We start from the raw sequence: 20436 nt of genomic DNA on the forward strand, positions 1-20436 counted from the left end.
CTCCTTTATTTGAAGAAATATTCTGACATTCCCAAAGACAATATTCTGGAAATTCCCGATTACACAAATTACGGATCAGATGATGGACGGGAAATATAAAAATCCGCCGGATCAGGCTTTTAGTCTTATCTTTCCTGATGCTAGCTCAGAGTCTGTCTGCTGCCAGGATTGACCACGTCCTTGGATTTTCTTTCATACTCGTATAAGCCCTGTTTTACATCTTCCCAGCACTTACCTTATGACTCTTTAGAAAATGTAATAATATAACTCTTACTCTGACAAAAACTACGATTAAATAGTTTGGTTAAAAAGGTGGCGGGGGTGGGGTGCCTTTGTTCTTCCCTCATCCACATGATGTAATACTGAGCAGAGATACTTTTTGATTCTTGCCATTTTTTTTGATTGTTCAGGCTTTAATGCGGAGCTGGGAACCTGCCTATTAATCGCATCCGCTTGCAAAGTTCAGAAATAAAAAAAAAAGAAAGCCGGAAAGTTTCAGGAGGAAATTAAACTGTCAGCTCCTACTTGTTATCTGCACTCCGACAAATAGGAGCAAGGTGCGTACCGGTGGGGGGTGTAATAAGGGGCGACGCATGCGCACGCCGAGGCCCTTGCTCCCTCGCGTTCGAAAGGAAAGGGAATTCGAGAATTCAGAGGGGCGCTAGCTCTTACGGCTAGGAAGTGCAAGTGGCTTCAAAACATAGGATCTCTCCTCCCAACCCCGTTCATCCACTCTCCAAAAGCAGCAGAGAAGGGTATTTCACCCGGGGGGGGAGGGGGCTGCCCGCTCTACCCTTTTGTTCAGGATGTGCCTGCATTGGCCATTCCCACCTCTTCTTTCTAAGGAAATGGATTAAACGGTGTGCCCGGCTCGGGATTACCTTCTGCTTCCTCTTCGACCCCCATGCCTGAACCTTCCTTCTCAGTTTTGCCCTTTGTATGCATTCCGTTCTCCTCTGCCCCCCTCCCCCCCTTCTCCACCTACTAATCTGAAAGGAGCTGGGATTCCTCTTATGCATTCCTACAGACGCAGGAGATCGGAGGCAGGTCGGCAGCAACCCAACCGGTACGTTTCCTTTATTCGTATGTTATTGTGTGTGTCTGGGGATAGGGGAGGGGGGGGAGCGCTTGCATCTTTTATGCCCCTCTCTCTATTGATGCTCTTTTTCTGTATTTTCTTCAGCCCCAGTGGGTGGTGATTTTCCCCGTTTGGGAAGTCGGTATTGAGGTTTGCTCACATTCCTTCAAAATTGTAGGTTGGGTATGTGATAAGGCACCTACGCCCCCCCCCCCCCTCCCCGGTCCCCTTTCTGAGTTTGCATCTTTTCTTAAGCAGTGAACAGAAATCGTGAATGACTGGAAGTCTCTTGATGAGAGCAGCTGGTCTGTTAGATGCAACTGAATAAAATACACCCTAGACTGGAGGAACTGGTCCATGGGGAAGAGAAACATACAAGCTAAGAACCAGAGCTAGGGTCGAAATGACAGAGTTGAGGCTGGCGACGGTTCTCCTCGGAGCTATAGAGACTTATGGAGAATGGGCAGAAATAGAGGAACATGGGAAGAGAGAACCTGGGTGCAAATTAAGTGGGGGGTTTTAATGCAATTAGTTCAGCAAAGCTATAGAGACTTATGGAGAATAGACAGAAATAGAGGAACATGGGAAGAGAAAACCTGGGTCCAAATTAAGTGGGGTTTTTAATGCAATTAGTTCAGCAAAGCTATAGAGACTTATGGAGAATAGACAGAAATAGAGGAACATGGGAAGAGAAAACCTGGGTGCAAATTAAGTGGGGTTTTTAATGCAATTAGTTCAGCAGAGCTATAGAGACTTATGGAGAATGGGCAGAAATAGAGGAACATGGGAAGAGAGAACCTGGGTGCAAATTAAGTGGGGGGAGTGTTAAAATAAAGTTGTGAACAAGAAGAAAAGAGAGAATTTTATGGTGACAGAAAGCGAAATGTATGCAGACGTGGATGACAGATGAGGGGAAAAAAGCAAGACGAAAATGATCATTGGGAAGAATTCAACTGAATGAGAATGAGTTGGGAGGGGGAGTTGGTGTCTGAACTGTTCCACTGTGCAGGGAATTATATCAACCGGCAGCCTCCCAGGAGATGTGTCTTATTGAGACAGGTGGACATGCTGAATTATTTACTCTGTCCCTGGAGATATGATGACAAAAAAAAAAAAAATCCACACAGAAAGGCGGATTGAGACAGGGAAAGATATGTATCGCTAGTTTTCTTAACAAGAGAAAGTACAAGGTCTCAAGTCACATTTTAAAAAAGACGAATAAATATGAATATAAATAAAGATGAATATGTATGCCTATATAGACAGAGATCAGTGTATACGCACAGTGCTGAATCCGCACCAATGTGTAAAATGAATAATTATTGCTTGGTTGCCATGGGATATGGCCCGCCTAACAGACGATATTTATCTGTATCAGACCCAAGACCACTCGGGGTGTTTTGATTTAAACATCTCTCAAAAGTGCAACAATGAGTGAATGCATACAGCTTTTTCAGCTTTAATTATGGTCAAGATAGCTAGGAATGTTTTTCCCCCAGCAGAGTAAACTAAATCCCAAACTCCTAATCTAAATAGATCTTTAGCCTTACTGCAAATGCATCTCCCCAGAAACCATATGCGGCACCCCTATATCATTCTTACCACTGCTTCGAGAAAGATTATCAGATTCTACAGGGAGTCCAGGTGAGAAGGAATTGCTGTAAAGGCCAAAACGAAACCCAGGTTCTCTCTTTAAAACAGTTCATTTCCCATTGACAGATCGCCACCGAATGTAATTGATGCTGTCTGCACAGGCCCTCGGCAGAAAAAAAATTGGCTTTACAAAAAAAAAAGGATTTGCCGTGATAAATAGTTAGTAAACCAAGTACAGGAAGGTGAAAGCTATGAAGAATAAATCTAGTTGTTTGGATCTGACCGGAACTTGTGACCCGTACTGTTGGAAATGTGGGTTTGATGGACCTTAGCCTGACTCAGCATGACTTTTTTATTTTATTTTCTTAAAGGTGAGGTGTGCAAGCCTGGAGAAGTATGTTCCCTTCAGTGTCCTAACGGGATAGACACAGTCAAAAAGCAGCCAGGTTTTTTTCTCTCTCTCCTAGTTGCCTAATTTCCATTTCCAAGATGCACAATGCAAATAATGCCAGCAGGCTGCAAATCCTCGGAGGATTCATTTGGCTGCATTGTAACTTCGACGCTCGTGCCCTTCTTCGCACGCGCGGGATTGCCCCAGCCTGGAAGCGGGACCCACTGAGTCAGTCTTCCCGCCCTTCCACCTCCTTCAGTTGCCTCCATGAAAACATTTTCCAATGAACAACTGACATATACTCCGCTAGAAACAAGTATTTTTCACATTTGGCATCCTTGACAATTATCTCCCCCCCCCCCCCCCAACCGCCGCCTTCATCATTCCTAGAGAGTATTATCCATCCATCCAAAATTGCTCTTAAAATCCAAACGGTGCTGTCTAATTTTATATTGAATAAACAGAAGACTTTCAGGTAGGTGAGTATGCTTTATTGGAAGTAGTACACTGAGATGAAATGGGGAGAGGAGATTTCTTGATGCTTGGCCTTTAATTTTTTTAATTTCATGAGGCTACAGAGCAGGGGTGTCAAAGTCCCTCCTCAAATCCAGTCGGGTTTTTAGGATTTCCCCAATGAATATGCATGAGATCTATTAGCATAGAATGAAAGCAGTGCATGCAAATAGATCTCATGCATATTCATTGGGGAAATCCTGAAAACCCGACTGGATTGCAGCCCTCGAGGAGGGACTTTGACATTCCTACTACAGAGCAAGCTAAAAAAGAGAGACTGTACATTTAGAAAAGTCACACTTTTATTAAGGCCCACTGTTGGAGCTGATCACGGCTTTTCAAAGTGCTAATATATTCTCACAGAGAATCCCCAGCAACTGATAAGATTTTCAGGCTTTCCCCCTTAATACCAACAAAAAAAAGCTGCCATACTTGTCAAAATAAGAAGCTTATTTTTAATCTGCATCCTTTCCTTGACTCTTCTTTTTTCTGACACAAATTATAATTGTTTTTGTCTCTTCCTCCTTCCTCTTTCTGTTTGGTACCCCTGCTATCCGAATATGATTTTACTGTTATGAAATCGATATTGTCGGTTTTGGGAGGCAGAACCCGGGTGCGGTCCAAACTCCTTTCTTCAAGGCAGACATGAAGGTTCTGGGCCGTTGCAGCATTTCTTAAAAGTTAGCTGTCATCTTCCAGTATGTCCCAATTTGTCCGGAAAGAGCCTTGACTATTGTCCCAACTTATGACAGTAAGAGTCTAGTAGGATGGTATCACTCAAAAGGTGCCCCCTGCTGGCTACCGCTATGAGGAAAGAGAGGTACTTCTTAAAGCAGAAATGAGATTATGAAGAAAAAAAAAAAAAGACACGGAAATATGAAACTGACACCTCTTCGGAGCCTTGTCTGCTCAGGTTCTGCTAATCCATCTTTAAAATTATTATAATTGATTTTATTGTACAGAAACCAATACGCCTTTTTCAGTAGACTCCTGTGTCAATCTTGTATGGAAACTCATTCATATTTTCTTGCAATAATGAATCCATTAATTAAGAAAAGCAACTAGAAAGAATAGTTGTTGGTTTGTTTGCTTTTTTTCCCCCATGACATCCTGTTTGTCTGTCTTGGCTGTTTAGATTGTATGAATATAACCTTTCTCTGTACCCTCCCCCCCCAAATTACAAATGGCTGTACACTTTGCAGTCTCGGATGGTTATTAGTATCACAGGGCTTAGCAAAGCAGGGGACAATTAGAAGAATAGGAAAATTCACCAGTAATGTAAAGAAACACCTACAATGTCTGATATTTGGGGAAAGGAGAGAGGAGGATATGAAAATACATCTTTTCAGGTATTTGCATATTCATGAAGGACTGAATAAGTCATGAGATGGCTCCCTGCTAGAGGTACAAGCCTTCACCATGACTGCAGCCCTGTGGATGTCTGTGGGTTCCATTTTTAACACAGCCAACACCTCCTGGGCTACCCAGGGCATGGGATTCCCCCTTTCCAAGGCCCACATTTGCCCCTTCCTATCTCTCCTTTCCCTCCGCCTCAGTGCCCGCTCCATCCTCCCTTTTCCCAGGGACGCTGTCACCTCCTGGAAAGGGAAAATTTGAGTTAGTGTCTCTCCTGCTGAGGCTGCCTCCTTCCTCTCCCTCCAGGCTTGAGCTCTTGTTGACACTAATCCCCTAGCCTCCCCTAGACTTGCAGCAGTGACACCAGTCCCTTCCCAATACCATGTCATATGGCAAACAGGGTAGCGCCACTACCTGCAAGCTATACTTGACTCACTGATGCACGAGGCTTAAACGTAGCACCAGTTAAGGGGTAGAGGTACCATGTATACATTGTATTTTAATGGTGCCCTTTTACTTGTTATCCCTTGTGGGTACCTTTTCCTGTATCTTGCCCCATAATTTCTGGGAAATCATGGATTGGTTGACCCCGGGGTCTAATAGGGCTCTTATGGGAACACTCTGTAGCTCCACTCCCATCATATATGCTCCCTCTTCCTTCTCAACTTTATCATTACCATTCCCTAGTAAAACTGAACTTGCTTTACAGTCCTTTGTAAAATGGTCCTCCTTCTCACATCGATAATATTTATTTTTTTCTTGAATGGATCCTTCCCCTCCAGCTTCCAGTCTTTTTTCTTGGAGATAGCCCTTGTTTCAGGGCCTAGTTGGGATACTTTTCCTCTTTGTGGGAAGGGGCTTGAATAGAGGGATTCAGCCTACAAGTAATGTTCTGCTGCCATAGTGGCCTTCTCCATAGTCTTGACTCCCCTCTTAAGCAACCATTCCTTTAAGTTAAGAGGAACAGCATAGAGGAATTGCTCCAGGATTATGTCTGCCAAAATTTGGGCTGGGGGTCTTTCCCTCCAGCTCTAAGCACTTAGTAGCCAGATCCAGCAACCATTTGGGCCAAGGCTCTATGGCAGGGCTGCCCAAGTCCAGTCCTCGAGATCTACTGGCAGGCCAGGTTTTCAGGATATCCACAATGAATATGCATGAGAGAGATTTGCCTGCACTGCCTTCTTGGTATGCAAATCTCTCTCATGCATGTTCATTGTGGATATCCTGAAAACCTGGCATGCCAGTAGATCTCGAGGACTGGACTTGGGCAGCCCTGCTCTATGGTGTTCCTTGGACCTTAAAGTGGCCTCCTAAAAGCTCTCCTATAAAAGTCTCTAGTAAGACCCAAATGATCTTTGATAGCATCCTTCACACTCTTATAGTCCTGGGCTTGATCTGGAGCCAAAGCCCTATGTGCTGCCAAGGCCTCTCCAGTCAAGCATGACGCAAGCCTAAAGACCCATTGATCCTTTGGCCACCATATTCCCAGGGCTATCCTTTCAGAGGTCACTATGAAATCATCCACATCATGACATTTTTCCTAACACAAAGGATCCAAACCCCAACATTCCACCTGCCTGAGCATGGGTGGTTTGGTCCACCATCCGCTCCGCAGTCTTCAGAAGTCCTTGTAAAGGGTCCAAAAGGGGCAGCTGTTGCTGCCGACCAGCTTCCAGGGCCTCATATAGTAACTTCTGGGTCTCCAGTTGTTGCTGCTTCAACTGGTTAGTTATCCTTTGGAATATGTCTTTAACCTCCATTGTGGCAATGTGGAACTCTGTGGACACCCACACCTATACCCAAGTGTGGCTTCTCCTTAATAAAGGCCTATGTGTCTTCTCTTATCACCACTTCTATCCTCAGCAGAGTCCCATCTAAGTATACTTACTGAAGATGGCTGTTAAGTCATGCTCTTCAATCCAGACCATGGTCTTCCTGTCATCTCCAGCATAGATTACTAAATCCCATCCTTATTACCAATATAGTGAGGTCACTGCTGCTCTGGATGCTGCCATTAGGTTTTTATCACCAGGTCTGCTGTCTACCTCCTTTCAGGATATGCCTCTCTCCCAGAAAGGTTTTCTGCAGTAGTCTCCCCTGCTGAGAAGGTCTTTTCTCTTGCTTATCACAATTTCCTTTTGAACATATTTTCCTATTAAGTTATTTGTTTCTGGGTAGGTAATAAATAGAAATTAATAAGGTGATACTTTTTTTTATTGGGTAAACATAATACATTTTTTGACTTGCTTACGAAGAAGGCTAGAATCTTCTTCCCCAGACTAGGCCAGTATGAGCAAAAGATAAGTCTGCAAATATATAAGTGGAACATAAAATTATTGTAGACAGTCTGAAGAGGAAAGGTAAAGGAGGGTAAGAAAAAGGGAGGGTGAACTGGTGAACAGAAGGTGAGAAAGCATGAGGCCCTGTAGAACTCTGTGGTTTATAAATAAAGTGATAGGATTTAACAAAGACCTGGATTTCTTTTTTTGTTGGTGTTGAAGTATTTTATCATTGTAACTTCAAAGATCTACCATTTCTGGATTGTTTTAAAATTACTTCTTAGTATTCTGACCATAAGGTCACTGATGCAGTGCCCAGGTCTTGAAAAATGCTCACCCACAGAGATGTCACCCTGGTTTGCTTTGTGGTGTCAGATGTGGTGTCTGTGGACATGATGCTCAAAGCAGACTGGGCTTGCAGCATTTCATTTAGACTGGTTTTAGCCAGTCTAAATTAAACTTATTTTATGGCTAATATACACAGGCTTTGGCCACTGCTTTACTGTGCATGGAAGAAGTGATCAAAAATCCTATGCTAATGACTCACTAGTTTTAAAATTAACTCATTAGTGACTCCATGCAATGCTCAAAAGAACAGCACACAGAAACCCCCTGTTCTAACGACTAAAACCTACTGATGGCTCCATAGTTGTTGATAGGTTTCCGTTGTTAGGGCAGGGTATCTTTTACAGCTGTGTTTGCCTCCTATGCAGCAGCTTTTTCTATACCCCATACTTCACTTCCTACTTCCAGCCACTGGCTTCCACTAACCAGAACAAGTCCTGCTACAGCGCACCCCCCCCTCCCCCCTCCCAAATTCATTGGACATATACACAAGAGCTGTACCTACCATACAGCTTTTGTGGGCATGCACCAGGAAGATCTGAACCCTTTATAATAATAATAATAATTTTATTCTTATATACCGCCAAAGCCATGAAAGTTCGAGGCGGTTTACAACAAGAAGTGCTGGAAATCAGCACCATACAAAGACATCGGATAACAAGCTTGCAGAATGGAAGAAGTGAAAACTAACAAATGTCTTAGGATACAAATCGGTTAAACAAATGACCAATACTCAAAGAGTGTACATATAATTTACATGCTGTTGGCGTTGAGAATTGGTTGCTGAAAAAAAAATTTGTTGCTCCACCTGGTGTTTGCTGGCACTGTAGAGAACAGCATTGGAGTTCTGTGTATCTCCCCCTGTGTAAATTGGTTTCTGTCTTTAGCGTCCATCCTACCTCCCCAATATAGCACCCTTCTTCACATTTTTTGCATTGAACAATATATACATTTGAAAACCAGCATGAGTAGTCCCTTTATATGTAATGTAATTTAATTTATTTCTTATATACCGCTACATCCGTTAGGTTCTAAGCGATTTGAAGAAAATATACATTAAGATTATAAATGAGAAGTAAGAATACTGAATGTTTTTCCCATGTGAATCATTGTGGAGTCCTCTGATATGTGCTGGAACCATTTGCAGCTTGCTGTTTTGCAATGGTAAATACTATTAAGTGCAATTCTATAAATTGGCACCTAAAGATAGGTGCAAATTGTGTATAAATTATAGAACATTAGTTTTTAAACCTGTTCTGGGGGACCCCCCAGCCAGTCGGGTTTTCAAGATATTTCTTTTTTTCCCAATTCTTTATTCATTTTTTCATCTTACATCAAGTGTACAATATTACATCACTTGAAAATCTTTCTATTATCATCTTAAATATATAAATTAACCCCCTCCCCCACCCGCCCTTTCCACAAATATTGTAATCAAAAATATCATACATGTGTTATATTCATAAATATTGATTAAGCCTGTCACCTCTATTATATGTAAATCTGCCTCATGCATATTCATTACGGATATCTTGAAAACCCGATTGGCTGGAAATCCCCCAGGACAGATTTAAGAACCAATATTATCAGTGGCATAGTGAGGGTGAAAGGTGTCCCTCCCCCACCCTCATCCTCACCCCCGCTCCATCCCCAAACCTGCCTGCTGCACAAGCCCCTTCCCTTCCCCTCCCCTCTAGTTGAAGTTGTTGCTCATGGCGATCAACAACATGCTCCTCGTAACCCTGTTGGCTCTCCCTCTGATGTCACTTCCTATGTGCGGCACTGGAAGTGATGTCAGTGGGAGAGCCAAAGGGGTCGCGAAGAGCACATTGTAACCGCTGCAAACAACAACTTCAACTAGAGGTATGGGGGATGGGAAGGGGTGTGTGCGTTGAGGGGAGGAATGGGAAAAGGCGGGAGGAATGGGAGGTGCCGGTGCCCCCACCAACAAGGCACTAAAGCAGACTGCCCCTTCCTTACTACACCACTGTTATAGAATAATTGTGCTTACACCCATGATTGACAATTACATGTTGATGTGTTAGGCCCTGTTTTGTAGACAAGAGAGAACACAATAGTGGAGGAGACAGAAAATGGCAGGTTCTGGTGATGCTGCTGACTGGTGAATTTAATGAGCAGAAGAAAGACTCAGCCTTCAATCCTTACCCCTACTCTTCTGCCCTCCAACCCAGCCAGCTAATTAACCCTTCCCCTTAACTGTATCCATGACATCCTGTTTGTCTGTCTTGGCTGTTTAGACTGTAAGCTCTTTCAAGCAGGGACTGTTTTCTTCTTCTTTGTGACTTTGTGCAGCGCTGAATGCATCTGGTAACGTTTTAGAAATAATTAATAGTAATAGTAGTTGTTTGGCTACTCATGTGGTTGTACTCTCTAAATGAAAACCAAAGAGGATTGACCCCAAAGTATACACAGAGAAGAAAATCCAGAAGAAACCAAAAGAAACTCTGTGGAATGACAATGTTCCTTAAATGGACTTTATTTGAAAAATGTCAAAGTTCCAAAGGTACAATAAATCATCCACATAAAAGTAAAATAATCCTCATGAAAACCTTAAAGGACCTAGTCCACTAGGAACGCAGGACCCAACACGATCCGCGTTTCGACAGTCTTGTTTTATATGGTCTTGTTTTATATGGTATTGACATGGCATCAACTACAATACATCCTTTAAACAGAGGTTTCAGACTCCTGAGGCAAGCTGTTTTGGGCTGAAATTCGTCACCTTTTCTAGATAGACTTCTGATCCCTTATACAACCTCCAGATTGCTCCGATCGACACAGCAACAGCTATTAGCAATTCCCTCTATTCGCCAGATGTTTTATGATTCAACTCGCAAGACAGTTTTTTCAGTCATGGCTCCCACACTGTGGAACTCTCTTCTCTCGAATATAAGGCAAGAATCATGGGCCTCCAAATTTAAATCTGGCCTAATAATTTTTCTTTCTAAAGATGCCTTTGACTTATAGATTCAGATTTTGATATCAATTTACTATAAGCCTACCTGTACTCCCTTATGTTTTTTCCTTTCCCCACCCATTTAAAAAAAAAAATAAATTATGAAATGATGTAATCCTCGCTGTTTTCCTTTCGTCTGCTGTGAAGTTTCCCCTATTATTTTAAAGAGTCTTTGTTAACTTCCCTTTATAGGTATATTTTTTTGCTATGATTTTATGTAAACCGCTGCCTTAGGCTGTTCAATAAGCGGTATATCAAGCTGCAATAAACGTGAAACTTGAAACTCAACTCATGTTGTCTTTCTTCTGCTCTATAAATCACCAGTCAACACCACCTGAACCTGTTGTTTTCCATCTCCTCTGCACTTGCATTCCCTCTTTACTTAGGGGCACATAATTGAAACAGAAAAACGTCTAAAAACCGGCCTAAATCAGCACTTGGACGATCTAAAAGACAAGTTGTCCAAGTGCCGATATCGAACCAGGTTTTAGACGTATTTAAAAATGACCTAGGCTTTCGCAGTGCTGCTGAATGACCAGAGCTAAAAGGGGCACGTCAGGAAGAGTGTTGAGGGTGGGATTAGAGTTGGATGAGGGCCGTCCTAGACTTAGTCATACTGCATGTATAAACGAAAGTTTTACAACACTACCAAGACGGAACTTGGACGTTGTGACTTAGGCCATCTAAAACCAGGTCTAAGTCCACAAAAGGTGACCAGCTAAGCACTGCAGACACAAAGACACTGCCCCCTCCACCCCCATAAAAATCATAAAAACAACTTTACATATCTGCCTCCAGAACATCAGCACTTGGCATCCTGGCATAGGAAAGCCTAGTAGAGCTGCACAGAGGTGGCTTATGTGGTCTTGGGGGTGGGTTAGTGAACCATGGAGAGGAGGACCTAGGCCCATAAGCCACTCTAATCACTGCATTCATGATGAAAAAATGTCCACCTCCCCAAAACCCCTAAAGCCCTTTTGCACTGCCATATAAGTGGCTCCTGCAGCCATATGGGCTATTGGAGTGTTTTGGGGTGCTCATCATGACCTATAAGGGAGCTGTAGTGAGATGTGTATGTTTGACCCTTTTTGTGAAGTTCACAGCAGTGCCCCGAAAGGTACCCCACTAATCTGATGCCATGTCTGGGTGTCCAGTACATCACTTTTCTGGCTCCTCCCATGCCCAAAAGGTCTTTTTTTAGGCGTTTGAGTTGGATGAATTTTTGATTGAAAATGGGGTATAAAGATGGATGACTTAGCAGTCTGGGCGATTAGATGGCTGGATGTACAGTTGGACAATTATCAAAAAAAAAAAAATGCTGGACATATTTTTTGAAAATGGACCTTTTCCCGTGTCTGACTTTGGGTGACTTGTGATTTAGGCCAAAACGAACTTAGACATTTCTTTTGATTATGCTCCTCCACTTGTGTAAATGTAAGCGGGCATAAACATGTTTGGAATAGGAACATAATGTATAGAATACTAAGAGTTATGTATACGTCAGGACACAATTAGGTGTCAACAGTTAACTGCCACTGACTTGCTATAACTGTTGGTGCCTAACTTGCTGGATCCTTAGATTGCTGTTAGAGTACTGTATATAACTCTATAAATTCAGCTCGTCTCTTCATTGATCCACAAACGTTTTGAAGCAATCTAAAGCAGATGAAAGTCATAAAGTGAACATATCGCCTTGACCTTGATGAAGTGAATGAACCATGAATTCACATAGGGAGAGATGTCGCTGTGAATAAGATAGTTCAAGATTAGTCATTTTGATAAGTTATTTATTGGATTTTTAAATATAAGTGTGAATATAAGCAATCTGACTGAAGAATATCATACATGCAATTAAGAAACATGAGTTATGAAAAATTTGAAAATAAGAAAAAAAGTTGAAAAATAGAAAAAAAACGTTTGCAGAGCCGAGCTGAATTTTTAGAGTTATATACTCTAGCAGTAATTTGAGGAGCCAGCAAGTCGTAGTAGTTTGAAACATCTATGAGCTTCTTACATGCTGATTATAACAATCTTGGCGCCCAGATGCTGTTATAGAATTGGTACTACATACATGGCATTGGATAACCTAAATCTTGGTGCCAGTTTTTAGGATTGGTGTTTGTCAGAAGGCCAGCATTGGTAGAGCTGGGAATATCTCAGTAACTCATCTTCCTGGAGTAGAGTTAATGGGTCTTTTATGATCTTTCTCAGTATTTATAGCTCTAGATTGTATATCATTACAAGAGGATCTCTCTTTTCTTTGTGTTTCAGGAGATTTTCTCAGGGTGATTTTAAGTGAAGAGGCAATCTTCCTGGAGATCATTTTGAGGTTGTGGCCTTTCTGTCTGCAGGATTCAGTCAGGATTTTGAGTTGTTTATCTCTGTCTCTGAGGTCAGAGTGTCAATGATGGTATATTGTATGGTTTGATTGTGTTGTGTATAATGGACTTTTTTGTATGTGAAAGGTAGAAGCTGGAATTATATGGGTAGCTGTATCTGTCAGTTGGTTTCTTTTATATTGATGTTTGTATATAGTGTCACTTCCTAGTCACTGTCTGGTTGCTATCTGGTCTAAAAGTCCTTGGTTTTGCCACACAAGTTTTCTTTGTTCTTGACCTCTCACATGAAGTCCAGAAATCAGTGCCTCCAAGCAGGAACTCAGAAACCTGTAAGCAGAGGCCCTCCTAGCTCCCACTGAAGCTCCAGGGTAACCAACTAGAAGTCCTAAGATAGTAAATTGAGTCTCATGGGTCCTTTCTTGGTATCTCCTCATTAAGGATGCAAATGCACTTATAAACTCACCCTGAACTATTCAGGGTGCTCAGAAAGCATATGCAGCCTATTTTCTGGAAAAACCCACACTCCTTCTAAGTAGGTCTCTCTTCACAATGGGGCTGAGGATGTGGTGGACTCCCCAAGATCCTCCTCACTCTGCTATTGGGCATAACCAGAGGATAGGTATCTTCCCAATTTCCATAAGTAGATCATCCTCTTCTAATGGTTTTCATTGCATATCTTCATTCGCCTTACTATTGGACTCCCTTTCCTTCTCTTGACTCTCCCTTTGGCCATTTCCATAGGGGCATTCATAGGTCTTACCTGTTCCCTATTGCTTCCCCTTCAAAGAGGAGATGCCCTCACCCAGGATTCAAGGGGCCTCCCTTGGGACTTTCTGCTTACAGAGGGGTAACAAGGAAGGCCTTTACAGGAACTGACCAGGGTTCCAAGGTCCTCCAAGGGGTAGGTCAAGTTCCTTCTCAACCTAGGACAGGGCCCCCTTCATCACAATAGCCATTGTTGATTAAAACTGGGGTATCTAGAAAGTTAACTTTTTCTGTGGAGTAGTCAATTATGAATCTGATTGAAGGATGCGATGCATTAAAAGAATTGTGAAGTTATCTGAAAGTCTCTTCTTTCTCAGCCCAAATCATAAAAATATCATCAATATACTGGTAATATTTAAAGAGATTAATCTGATATGTATTCAACAGTAGCTTCTGGGTAGAAAATTAACAAATCCCTAAGTCAAGCATGTGCATTAGAATAGCAGGAGACCAAGCAGAAATTATTCAGTCCCTCATTTCTAGGACATTTAGTCAAGGCTGTTCCAGGTCAGGGACTTCTGAGATATGAGATGTGGGAAAACTGTCAAACTAAAGGCTGAAATCAGCAGCATTTGTAGGGAGATCACCGACCCTCGGCAAAGAAAAGAAGAAATAAAATCATTTTTCTGTTTCTCTCCTCTTTGATTTCTTTCCTTCTATTTCCTTTCCATTTCCTTCCAGTTGAGAAGCATACCTCCTATCCCTAGATAAAAGGGTTGAGAATTACTGCTCTGGTTTTTTTATTTTTAAAATAAATCCAAGTGTTTTAAGACCAGATTTGGGCACTGGAAAAAAAATTGGACTATTCTATAAAGGGCAATCCAGGTCGAGCATCATTTATAGAATAGCACAGTGTATTGCACACAAGTGAACCATGGCAAGATTCCGGGTGTGCCGTGAGATGCTGGCAAGGAGGAGAGGTACCGGCACTGGCTGATTGCTTATAAGACATGCCTCCTCTCTGCACCTCGCCAATTCCAGCATCCCCCACCAACATAATGATATCATGCTCAGGGCATGCACAGACATTGACGTGATGACATCACATATGCACGTGATGTCATCGCATCAATGTCTGCACATTTCTGGATGCCCTCCAGCCACAACACCAAGTTTAGTCAAAAAGTGTGTCAAAAAGTTTGCAGGACACTGGAATAGCACATAGCTCTGATACATGTGCTCAATTTTGGGCACCGGGACTTATGTCTGCTGAAACCAGGTGTAATTCCTGGTTTGGGTGTGCATCCGCGGTATTCTATAACACTGTGTGCAAATTTCAGAAATGTCTCTGACCCAGCCATACCCCTCCTGTGGCCATGCCTCCTTTTGGGTTACATGCAATGGCATTTAGAAATGCACTTTTATAGAATACTACACAGCAGGATGTGCACATAAATCCAAATTGGTACCAGTTAACATCAATGATTGCGTAAAGAAAGGAATGGCCAGTAGGAAAAAGGAGGTACTGATGCCCCTGTATAAGAGACTCTGGTGAGACTCCATTTAGAATATTGTGTGTACAATTCTGGAGACCACACCTTTAAAAAGATATAAACAGGATGGAGTCCTTCCAGAGGAAGACTACTAAAATGGTTGGTGGTCTGCATCATTAGGCGTACAGGGACAGCCTCAAAGATCTCAATATGTGAACTTTGGAGGAAAGGTTGGAGAAGGGAGGTATGATAGAGATGTTTAAAAACTTATGTGGTATAAATAAGCATGAAGCGAGTCTATCGCAATTGAAAGAAACTCCAAAGTGAGATTGTATGGCATGAAGTTAAGAGATGATAGGCTCAGGAGTAATCTACTTCTTTACAGAAAGGGTAGTAGATGTGTGGAATAATTTCCCAGTAGAGGTGATGGAGACAAAGACTGTGTCTGAGTTCAACAAAGCATGGGATAGGCACATGGGATCTCTTAGAGAGAGGTGGAAACGGTGGATGCTGTGGAAGGGCCGATTGGATGAACCATTTTACTTTTATCTGCTATTATGTTTTTATGTTAATTTGTTAGCACCCAATTATCAACATTAATTGGCTCATTACCACTGTTCCTTCTATGCTGAGTGGGAGTCCTCGAACTCCTTTGAATAGGCTTATCAGATGTCCACGAAAACCCAGACATGTCCTCTTTTTTTTGTAGAGGACTGTCTGGGTTCCTGGATGGACTTTCCAAAATCCAGCAGTTTGTCCAGGTTTTGGAAAGCCTCGATCTCCAACCACGTCTGGAGGGCCTTCAACAAGCATATGCGAATGATGTTACACGTATCCACACATGCAGATGCGGCCTGGAGGCCAGCAAAAATGAAATGAGGCTTTTTGGGGGTGGGACTGGAGGCAGAATGGGGTGGGGCCACGCATCCAGGTTTTTCCATCCTTAAATATGGTAATCCTATCTTTGAGGCCAGTGGGGGAGGTGCTTCAATATTGTATTTTTAGTTGTTAGGGACAGGCAGATTCCATGGAATCCTGAAGAGCTTACCTATCCTTCACTATTGAAAATGTGATAGTGAAATAGCACCCCCCCCACACACACACTTGTAGCACTATAGCTGGAGGGCTCTCACCCAGCTAAGAGGGGTCAGTGCTCATTACCTAATTTAGTGGCGCATACATCTCAGAATCATGCTCAAATTTTGGTATGCAAATTTGAGCAGCCTTTATAGAATCTGCTGCTCATTTACACACAAGAATGAGGGCCAGCGCGACCATTAGGTAAGACTAGGCAGTTAGCTAGGGCAGCACCTTCTGTGGGTTGGGGGCAGCAAAGAGCAGCTGCAGTCAAAGCAAAGCAATAAGTCCTGACAGCCACATAAACTCAAAGAACCATCAGTGCATACTTTTACCTTCAGGAAGGGTGGGCAATGTTCAAATAGTCCAAATTGAGGGGGGGCGGGCAGATTAGAGGAATGAAAATTAATTGGGGGGCCAAAAGGATGAAGGTTTGCCTAGGAGCCTGGCAGGGATAAATGGCAAGATCAGATTCTGAATTCAGGTTAGTGTGACGAGTGTAACACAGACACAGTCAATATCTAATGAGCTGTTATCACTTATGCATGTAGAATGAGAGACTTTCTACGTCCTGCAGAGATGAGAGGGCTCAACTGAAATTCGTCCATGCTGCCTACAGCAAAATATGCAACTTTCTCATTGACAAGCAACCTGAAACATCTGGATTAGGGAAGACAGGTATCATTATTTCTGAAAGCAAGGACATTGAAGTACCCGGCATCCCTGTTCTGCACCCCTAGAAAATCAGTTTCATCTTTGGGAAGTTGGCTTGAATTAAAAGAAAGACACATTGACATACATCTGTCTGGGTTTGCCTGAAGGTGAGGGCCCTCGAGGTTCCTTCCTTGCAACCCTATGTCTCTATAATTCTAAACACGGTCCAGGAAATGGGTCAGATCACATTCTTTCAAACTCAGAATGACATCTTTAATTCTCCCTCTGGTGATTAAAGTTACTGTCAAAATAAGACTTGGTTATAACTAGGTGCCATTCTCTTGAGGTATAGACTGTGTGTGTGTTTATGTCCCAGCCCTGCGATTCCAATTCCAAATGCTCCTTTGTATGTGTCAGTACTGTGATGGACTTGGGTGATCCCTGTGTGTTAGTGCGTGAACGTGTGACTTCATTCCAGTAACACCTATGTGTGCTTCTACTGCGTTGACTCCCTTGAGATAATACCTGCTTGTATTCCTCTGCTTCTAAATTCCTTCTGTGTATAATGTCTTTTCTCAGTGATTCCCTACAAGCAATTTATTTGTGTGTGTTTTGTGGACGGGTGCATATGTGATATCTCTGAATAGGTTAATTTTGTACATATAGTGACAGGAATGAACCTCATCCTATGCCAGGGTATGTTCTCAGTCTCCCAGATTCACTGCTAATGCTCATCTCAATGCTTGCACTGTTAGAACGACTCCTTCTGGAGTTCCTAAGATGTGATATGCACAGCCAACACCATTTCTGAAATCGGCGCTAATCAGGCTGGTGGTGCCCCAATGTCTCTTCAACTATGTCTCTTCAACACATTCTAATGATCTCTGACAGCTTTTCTTGATATTTAAGGATCTTCTTCCTCTCTACTCGATTCACAGAATCATCACTCGGCACTGACACCTCCGTTATCAATGTTGCTCTTGTGTTTCTCTCCTTTACCACAATATCTGGTTTTCTTACAGAAGGCTTTTTATCTGTGGGAAAAGAAATTGTCCTACTTGATCACACGTTTTTCATTCTCTGCAGTTCTTTGCAGGTCATGATCTCAGTGGTTTTCTGGCACAGCAGTGTAACGGTGTTTATATAGTTTTCAGTGGATGAGATATGCATACTTTTCTTCATAGTTTGTCTGACATCAACACATCATGCCCAATTATTAGATAAGGGATTGTTTCCAGTTCAGGCCAGTAATTTTTTTTTAACCATTATTTTTCTATATTGGCTGTGAATTATCTTTGTGTTGTCTACTGTCTAGTGCTGCAGTTAATTTCTTATCTTTAGGTTTAAATTCACCTCTCTATACCAATTCGTGACAGGTTTGATCCTCTTGCATTTCTGAAGTAACTCTATCCCCCCCCCCTTTTTTTTTTTTTTTAAGGCCACGATAGAAGTTTCTACCATGGCCCGGAGCGCTAAATGTTCTGATGCTCATATTAAATCACATTTTCTGACCCAGCCATGCAAACTAGCCAAGCGATTGATGTACTAACATAGCTTGGCTATGCAGAAAAAGAAAAAGCAAGGGTTTTAGTGATCTGAAAAACCCGACAGGTCTGCCTGTTATTTTTTATTTTTTTTAATAACATCGATATTTTGCATGTTATACATGCAAAATATCTAACCCATTGAAAAAAAAATGAAAAAAAGGCCCCACCCTGCTGATGATGGCCCTCTCTGACGACCCCTGACAAATATGGCACCAGAAATCCTCCCCCTAGCAAAAATTGGCATATGTAGCACACATACCATCTGTGCCCATTAAAGAAAAATAAGGTTTCCTGCCCCAAACAGCTGAGTGGCTTTCACAGCGATCAATCGGACAGCAGAGTCGGGGATTATGATGAACCTCCGCCTGAATCATTTGCATGCAAACTTTTAGTGCATGAATAGCTCTTTTTGAATTGACCAAAAATTGGATCGGAGCAGACCCACATGGTCTTACGGATCCTCTTTAGTGTATCTAGGCCTTAGTCCTATCAGGTTTTTAGGATACCCACAATGAATATACACTAGAGAGACATGTATGCAAATGAGGCAGTGCATGTAAATCTATCTCATCCTGAAAACCCAATAGAACTAGAGGTGCCCCAAGGGCTGGAATGGGAATGGCTGCTTTGGTGGTTAATTTAGGATTGGGATGCCTGGTTTATGAGGGCTGTGTCTTTATAAAATACTAGCATATGCAAAAGTTTACAAGTTTGTTTTCTTTTTGATATGCCACCCCTTGACATCTATCTGAGTGGTTCATAATCTAATCAGGTACTAAGTATTTTCCCTATCTGTCCTGGTGGGCTCACAATCCGGCAATGGTGCCTCCTCGATCTCCAGGCCGCGTCTGGAGGGCTTCAAGCATGCATGGATGCGTGTGACATCATCTGCGCATGCTCGGAGGCCCTCCAGTCGCAGTCAGAGCTTGTTGGGGCTTTCCAAAACCCAGACAAACTGCCAGGTTTTGGTAAGTCCATCCAGGCACCTAGACAGTCCTCTAAAAAGAGGACATGTCCATGTTTTCCTGGCATCTGGTATCCCTAGGACCACCCCTCCTCCACTAGGCCACACCTACCTTGCAGTCAGGAACATTTACACCCACTGTCATGTAGATGGCGGTGTCACTGCTGGACTGTCTAAGAATGTGCATAGATTAGTTACTTTAAAATCTTTGCATGTACTTGTGGATTTTGCCCAAACAATGCCTTGTACATGCCATCATGTTATGGGGCACACTGCTTGTCGGTATTTAATAAGAGCCCATAAATGTGTATAAATCAGCATTGTACATGCAAGATTGTCATAAGTATATATTTTATTTACTGGCCCACAAATTGTCCTCATAGCAGGGAACTACAAATGTAAAATCTCATAACCTGGAAAGATGCATAAATTAAAATGTACACAATACTTTAAATCGATATTCAAAGCGATTTAACTGGAGCTAACTGTTTATTTTTAGCAGCTCTTAATCAGTCAGTTATATTGAAAATAAACGGTTAGTGCTGAAGTCAAAATCGTCGATTTTGGGGATGTTTCAGAGGCAGAGCCAACACTTGGCCTTTTAAGTGCCGAAATTCAGCAATTAATCAGCCAGGTTAACTGCATAAAAATAAGTCCTATCTTTATGCAGTGCTGAATGTCGCACTTACCCAACTATGTTTTAGCCAGCTCCGGAAACCTGGAAATTCAATGCTGATGCCTGGACATGGCACAGCATTGAATTTCTGGGTTTAAAGTACATGGCAGTCAGCAAAAGGCTGATTCTTGGACTCCAGGTTATCTTTAATTTTTAAGAGGGCAGATACTTTACACATAATTGGGTTGAAGGAGAGACATGGATTCCAGATATCTGGGCTTACACAGCTAAAAGGATCATTCTGACCCATATTAGATGTACCTGTTTCAATGTTGGCACCATTAGGAGAATTTATTAAGAAAAATGAAAAGACTTGGGAGGCACATAGGCCTGGATTCTCTAAATAGTGCTGGGTTTTTAGGCGCTGGTAGGTGCACAAGCTCAGAAAAAAACACAGTGTAAACGATGTTTTAAACAGAGCTTCAAGGTGCCTAAAAAATCAGCACCAG

At 42.3% G+C, this 20436-nt stretch overlaps 1 protein-coding gene across 2 annotated transcripts in view; it reads left to right on the forward strand.

Annotated features, from left to right (window-relative positions):
* Positions 1-624: 624 nt before the first annotated feature.
* NCAN (neurocan) overlaps positions 625-20436 on the forward strand; it is a 244521-nt gene continuing 224709 nt past the window's right edge. For both annotated transcript variants that reach the window (XM_033955984.1, XM_033955985.1), the window contains exon 1: positions 625-1066. In XM_033955984.1, the coding sequence (XP_033811875.1) occupies positions 1014-1066 (53 nt within the window). In that variant the 5' untranslated portion in view covers positions 625-1013. The remainder of the gene's footprint in view (positions 1067-20436) is intronic.

Source organism: Geotrypetes seraphini, chromosome 8 (genome assembly GCF_902459505.1).
Source record: "Geotrypetes seraphini chromosome 8, aGeoSer1.1, whole genome shotgun sequence".
NCBI lineage: Eukaryota > Metazoa > Chordata > Amphibia > Gymnophiona > Dermophiidae > Geotrypetes > Geotrypetes seraphini.